Source organism: Juglans microcarpa x Juglans regia, chromosome 3D (assembly GCF_004785595.1).
Source record: "Juglans microcarpa x Juglans regia isolate MS1-56 chromosome 3D, Jm3101_v1.0, whole genome shotgun sequence".
Classification (NCBI taxonomy): Eukaryota; Viridiplantae; Streptophyta; class Magnoliopsida; order Fagales; family Juglandaceae; genus Juglans; species Juglans microcarpa x Juglans regia.
In genome coordinates this window covers 21,205,379-21,212,796 of record NC_054598.1, presented here as the reverse complement: position 1 = coordinate 21,212,796, position 7,418 = coordinate 21,205,379, and the positions used below count along the sequence as shown (strand labels likewise).

General features: G+C 34.9%; 1 protein-coding gene across 1 annotated transcript; it reads left to right on the top strand.

The window, feature by feature from the left end:
• The first annotated feature begins 4,158 nt into the window (after nucleotides 1-4,158).
• Nucleotides 4,159-6,840, top strand: LOC121256186 (thioredoxin-like protein YLS8). Its single transcript, XM_041156856.1, has 2 exons — nucleotides 4,159-4,328; nucleotides 6,377-6,840. The coding sequence occupies exons 1-2, from the start codon at nucleotides 4,209-4,211 to the stop codon at nucleotides 6,683-6,685; spliced, it is 429 nt and encodes a 142-aa protein (XP_041012790.1). The 5' UTR covers nucleotides 4,159-4,208; the 3' UTR covers nucleotides 6,686-6,840.
• Nucleotides 6,841-7,418: the final 578 nt, after the last annotated feature.

Below are 7,418 nucleotides of genomic sequence, written 5' to 3'. Positions count from 1 at the left end.
CAGTAATACAAAGAGAACGAACCTAAAAAACCCTAACAGTTTGTAGATTAAAAAAAAAATCACACATTTCGTAGATAAAAAAATCCTAAAAGGAAATTATGGAATTTTAATAGAAACTATACCTATTTAAATAAGACCTTGGATTTGTGGTAATAGATGTCAAAAATGAAGCTGCGTGCCAAAAATTTGAAAGTTAGGGTTTTTCGGGATGAAGGGGAAGGGGCTCTTCCCAGAAGATGAAGATCAGGATGAAGGGGAAGGGGCTCTTCCCAGAAGATGAAGACGAAGGGAGGATGACGAAGGGATTGCTACCTTCAATAGGAGATGTGCCTGAGTGAAGGAGGAATCGAAGGCTTCAGTCATATGGATGGTCTCAGACTTTCAATCTCGACACTAAGGGAGGTCGTAAGCGGCAGCTTTGAGGGGAGAGACGTGGCTTCGAGGGGACAAAGAAAGAGGACTCTCATGAGGAGCAGAGGGGAGGGAAGTTGACTAGAAAGAAAAATCACAGAGAGGGAAACAAGTTTGGTCTGAAAAGTCACAGAAAATGAGGATGCGGGAAAGCTTGGAAGAATGAAAAACAATTCAAAACAGTGCGTTTCGTCATGTTTGCCACATCAGCAGCCGCTTTTGCGGCGCTTACACCGGGTGACTGAACTAAGCATTTTTCCTAAACTTTTGAAGGTGAGCAAAGTGAAAACTTCAGTTCTCAAGGTTATCATCTTCCTTGATCATCAAAACATAAACATTGCCCCAAAAATATAATTCTTTCTTCCGTCTTCTTATTTTGTTCTTGGTATTCTTTTGCTCTGTTGAAAGAACAAAACCTCTGCTTCTTTTTTTTCGTTACTGGGTCTGATACCAGTTTTATTTTTCTTAAAAAATGGGTCCTGTTCTGATTTTTCCTTTTCTAAAACTGAATCAGACTAAACCGGAATGGTTCATATATATATTATAATTTTTTATATTGTATCTACTTTTTATATATAATATATAATTATATATAAAATAGTTTTGTATTATATGATAAATTACTAATTAATATAATATTAAATTTTAAAATCTTATATCACTATAGTCTATTGTATTAATAGTTATACTAATACTATATAGTGTGTATTAATAATTATACTAATATTATATCACTATATATTAAAATATACTATAATATATCACTATATTATATATTATAATATATCACTATAGTCTATAATACAATTATAATATATATATTATAAAATACTACAATATATTATCACTATAGTATTATATACTATAATATACTATTATATATTATATAATATATAATATATATAATATATAATAGTATATTAAAACTGGAAAATTTGACTGAGCAGAACCAGAACCAATAAAACTGAAAGTATTGATTAAGGGGGTTAATCGGTGCTGAATTTATTTTTGAAAATGCAAAACCAGTGCATACCAGTTTGGTCTCAAATTTTGTCCAAAACGGGACCAAACTGGACCTGTTGCACCCCTAGTTTCAACAGAAACATCAAAAAGTGAAACGAAATCTTTTAATTGGGTTATCCAAACGGATGGAACGTGTTTGAAGTGTCACATGCTCTTCATATAATAGATTGACCATTCTTTGCCCATTTGTGTTTTCCTTAGATTTCCTCCCAATGATGCACACTAAAGCTTCAACATTATAAACCACTACTTGATGCTGTTGAGCCAATCCATCCACCAATTGCTACAGTAATGCCTAGTTTTGTTGCTAGATCCCCTATGTTTGTTTAACTCCGACAAGAGACTCAGCAAGTTGTGAGTAACATGTACCAGCTCCACCTTCAGTCATGTGGACAACCTGTCTCTAATACCACTGTTAAATGTAAAGTAATAATAGTAGAGATGATAGAACAATTGGTTGCTTCGAGGAAACCAAAATCCTCCACAAAGTTTCTCCCAGAATCAACTCGATTCATTTCATTGATAATGCACTGAATAAATGCAACTGAAACATAATTGCCTGCTAAACATCAGCTAGAATTTAGGACCACTACTAACAATCACCTAGACGCAAGGACCATTACTAACGAAATAATTAAGAATAACAAAATGATCTTGATAGGATTTTTAGGTTGATTTGCAAAGCCTCGACTAACTACCCAGACCACTTATTGAACTTTCAACAGCATAACATAAATAATACTTAACAAATCTTAGAGAAAATAATCAACTGCTACTGGGCCAATCCAAATAACTCAGCCCACTACTAGATAACTTCCACTCAACCTCAACTCCTTAATCAACGAGGCCCAATCCAAACCACCTTTGCACCTATTGTCTCTTGGAAGCTTTGGGATAGGCGTTGTAAGGCTCAGTTTGAGGATAAGGTAGAGTCAGTTCAGTCGGTTTGGCATGTGATTAAACTTTGGATTCGCAGGATTATTTATTTAGTCATGAAAATTTCTAGGATCTCTTCCCATGATGCTGCTATTTTACAGATTATTTCGCAAACGAAGGCAAGTTAGTGTGGTTAGGTGGATCCGGCCTCCCCAAGGTTGGATGAAGCTGAACTCGGACAGTAGTAGCTTAGGGAATCCTGGGCCAGCAGGTGCTGGGGGGTGATTCGTGATAGTTGTGGTAGATTGCATGCAGCTTATTCTGCATTCTTGGGTGAGAGGTCTAATAATTTTGTTGAATTGATAAGCTTATTAGAAGGGGTTCAAAGGTGCTGTCAATTAGGTTTTGGTAGGGTTGAGATTGAGACAGATTCTAAATTACTTGTTAACATGATTACAAAAGGAGTTTGTAATATTTGATATTTAGAGGATTTTTGGGAAGAGTTGCAGGGTCTCTTGGGCTGCTTGGAGTATCGTTTGACCTATGTTTTTCGTGAGGGTAGGCGGATTTTTTAGCCAAGCAAGGAGCTGAGGATTTAAATATGGATTGGACCATTAATAGTGAGAATTTGGCCGGTCACCTCCAAGGTCTTCTTCTACGTATGGACAAAATTGGTCTTCCCTACCTACGAATCAAGTAGGTTTCCACTGGTAAGTTTTATTTGTTTTATCTGAGTTGACATTATGTGTTGATGTTTTCCTCTTGCAGGTGCCTTTCGTTTCACCCTTTTCAATTTATCTTGGTATTGTAATTTTCTTCTTTATGAACATTATTGACTGTCTTGTATAATGGTTGGTTCGTTTAATTTTTTTATGCTTGGGTTTTGGTTTTTTTGTTAGAAATCTGTAACCCACATGCATCTGGATGTAACCACGGTTTTCCTCCACCATAAGTGAGAGCTATCAATAAAATTGGGATACTGTCCTCTTCTTAAAAAAAAAACCACCTTTGCACCTAATGGTGCCCAAAGAATTGTGAGTCTTTTCTTTCTATTTTTTCGTTGAATACTCATGGCTTGCAGGGAAGAGAGACGAGATAATATTAAATTTCAATACCAAAATCATCTCAACTTATTTCATCTTATCTTATCATTATAATTTTCATAAATTCTTAAATCAAATATAATAAACAATTTAATTTTTTTAAATTCTAAAATAATAATAATATTAAAAATAATATTCTAACAATATTTTATTTAATTTTTAATTTTTATCTAAAATTATACCATCTCATTTCATTTTCTAAACTCTACTTAAGTTTAGAGAGCACAACCGAAAAAGAAAGAGAAGAAAGAAAAAGAGAAATTAATTGAGAAATGCTAAACGTCCCGAATTTGAGACCCAAAAAGTGTTTCGAATGAGTTTTTTTTTTTTCTTAATGATTAAGAAAATATTTTTTAATGATGTTATGAATTTTTTTTTTAAATATTTATGATGATTAAAAAAATATATGAAATAAAAAAATGAAATGTGCTGTTTGGAAAGTGTATTCTAGACTTTTTTTTTTTTTTTTGTTTTTTTTGAGAAGTGTAGTGCTGCTCAATTAATTTGCTTATCTGCAGTGCGGTTTTATTATTTTTGTCATAGAATGTTTACGTGTCAAAATTTGATTGGAGGGCTTAAATTACTTATTCAGGACGTCCGGCGCCTAGCCTCACCCTTTTGACGTTCAACTCAATAGGCTATTGAAAGGAAATTCGTTTGCAATCCTAAACGCGAATGCGTGGGAGCGACGCACCACACATCAATTGCCTTTGCAGTTTGCCCGCTGCTACTATTTAACTCCTCGTCTTCATTTTTTTTGTCTTAATTGAAAAACAAGAACAAGAACAAGGTGGGATGTCGTACCTGCTGCCGCACCTGCACTCCGGATGGGCTGTAGATCAGGCCATCCTAGCCGAGGAAGAGCGACTCGTCGTCATCCGTTTCGGTCATGACTGGGACGAGACCTGCATGCAGGTTCCTATCCTTCTCTCGAAGTTTTTTTGCGATCTATTTCATGTCAAACGGTTATTCGAAATTTTGAGTTTAGCCCTAAATTTTTTTTGTTACTAGATGATTTTTTTTCCTGATCGGTAAGATGATATGATAAACATTTCTGTTCTGAGCTAAAATTACCAGCTATGTTTCTGAAATGTATGTGACACTACCATAAACACGAAGAGAGCTTTTTGCCCTTTCCTGTAATTTTGTGTTAAAGTGCAAAACTTTTGAAACAAATCTTATCTTTGTTCGGGAAAATTTGAGGAGAAAATGGTTACATGGTGAGCAGGAGAGCTTACTGGGTTTGCAAAACCAGGCCTTGGCGTCCACAGAGTTTTCGGGAGCCAAAGAAATCGACCCAATTGGGTGCGTTTATGCGCTCGTAGAGCTCGTCCTCTACAAGTAGGGACTCCATTCTCTTCCAATCAATTTTCGCTGATTCCATTACCCAAACAGAGAGAGACAGAGAGAGAGAGAGAGAGAGAATTTGGGGTTTGGTAGAAGGTGGGGAACGTCTAGATGAAATTCATCTATCGTATTTCACTAATTACGAACTCAGAAACCCTAATTCTTACATAACACAGATATTACTAGTATACCCACGGTATTGTAGAACAAAAGAACTGAAATTTGTATTTACCCAGTGTGACTGCGGCTTTGCTATAAATTTTTGTAATCTCTAGGTTAGTGGGTATTGCAGGCAATGGAGGACTTGTTCTTGTTGTTTATGTTTTTGGTTTGTCTCATCGTTATTGTGATGCTTCTTTGCTCAACAATGCTAATATTCATGCTTTTTCAATTTTTTTAATTGCTAGAGTTTATTTGTCATTATGTTTGTTTAAAAGAACTTCCATTATTGGTTAATAGGAAAGATTGCTAATCTAAGATCAGTGTTTTGTGTCTAGTCTTTGCATAAAAAGGCTTTAAACTTTTTCCCTTTGCTAAACGCATTCTTTATTCTGCCTCTGCAAGTTTTGTTTTGCTTTAGATCGTTTGAACTGTTAATTTTTTCACATGCCACCATGCCTGTCAACATACCTTGTACAAACAATATGCTTTTGAGGTTAATTTGGTGGCTAGTGGAAGTTGGGAACTGCTGTCACGGCAAATCTTCATTTGCATGCATTGGTGGGACATGGTGTGGAGTCCGTCCTAAACCAGCAGTAAGGTTGAGGATTGTAACAGGATGACAGCCGTCTGCCGGTATAGAATTCGATCACATTATATGAATGGATCTTTTTGGTTGAAATATGACTTGATACAGCCAACCCCCAATTTAATTGGCTTTAACAGTTGTGTTCTAGAGTTATATATTGAGCCCATATGCTTTATTTAGAGGGCTTTTCTTTAGATGATCTGGCCTGATGCCCTCTAAAAGAGAGACGCAGACTTTTTTGGCTTGATAGAAAATAGAGCACGAATTTGGGTTGGCAACTCATTTTGAAATACAAAACACTAAAAAGTCCATTAGTTCTGAGGGCACCACAGTAGTACTAAACACATGCTGTCAGGTACTGCGGGGTTAAATGACTAGGCAAGCAACACTAATATAATCTTTTATTATTATTATTATTATCGGTAAAAGTAAGAACACTTTTTTTTTTTTTTTTCATTTGGGGGAGGGAGTTTCGAACTCCAGACCTCCATTTTGGAGGTTGGGAGTTATGCCAATCAGGTTACTGGCCTTTGGCGTAAAAGTAAGAACACTTGTATAATCTTTTAGGAGGTGTCATTTGATTTGATACAAAATAGATGGTTTTTTTATGATGTGGAACACTAAGGCAGGGCCCTTACAATACAAAATAGGAGTTTTATAATTCTTTGATGACTCTCTCACTTCCAAATGCCTAAATGGAAAATTTATTCTTTGAATCATTATCCCGTGCTCCTTTTCTCTGTGATTATCAGAGCTGTATTTTCTGGATGAGTAAATGATCCTGTTTCTCGTTTATTTTGTTGTGAAGGCTGTCTTTGTCCTCGATTAATGTCTGATTACGGTCCAATTTATTTGTGTTGGATTTTAGATGGATGAAGTGCTAGCATCTGTTGCTGAGACACTTAAGAACTTTGCTGTAATCTATCTTGTGGATATCACCGAGGTGCCTGATTTCAACACAATGTACGAGCTGTATGACCCATCCACAATCATGTTTTTCTTCCGAAACAAGCACATTATGATTGACCTTGGCACTGGAAACAACAACAAGATTAACTGGGCTATGAAGGACAAGCAAGAGTTCATCGACATCGTGGAGACGGTGTACCGTGGCGCGAGGAAGGGTCGTGGTTTGGTGATTGCACCAAAGGACTACTCCACCAAGTACCGCTACTAAGTCCACATGCAGCAAGTTGAAGTTTGTAAGATCATATCTTGAAAACTTGCTGCATATGCATTATGTAAAAGCTGAAAGTTATTTGAAAACTTCTTGCTTTGAACTTGAATTTGAACAAGTCAATGATTCCAAGGAGGGTTTTCTATGCTTGGCATGACTCCTGTACCAAAGAAGTGCTCTTTAAACGAAATTAAATACTACCAGCCCTAGCATATAATATCTAAAATCAATGTTGTTCGCATATGAGTTTAAGCAGCAATGTCTGAACGGAATGCTAAATTTGAAGTCAAGTTCCTAACTTGACTTCAAATTTAGCTTTTACTTCTAAGCACTCTTATTGGATTAACTAAAGTTAAAGTATATTTTTTATGAATTTAAGATGAATTTAGCTTTTAGTTATTCTATTCGCTTAAGTCTCCATATTAGAATAGTTATTTTTTCATTATATAACGATAAAATAATATAAGATGAATTTGATTTTGATTATTCACATCAAATCTCCACATTGGATTATCTATTTATTCATTATATAGTAATGAGTAATTAATAATTTCAAAAATATTTTAATTTTTTTAATTATGAATTAATTTATTTTATCATATTTTAGTATTCATATTATTATATATTAATTAGTAATCATATTCTAATTATATTTTTTCAATTGTCATTTAAAAGGGAGAGAGAAATAATTGATATAAAAGGGAGAGAGAAATAATTAATATAAAATGTATTT

Coding starts and splice junctions, on each gene's coding strand:
- LOC121256186 (XM_041156856.1), top strand. CDS start 4,209: ATGTCGTACCTGCTGCCGCACCTGCACTCCGGATGGGCTGTAGATCAG. Junction 4,329..6,376: donor GGGACGAGACCTGCATGCAG/GTTCCTATCCTT, acceptor GTTGGATTTTAG/ATGGATGAAGTGCTAGCATC.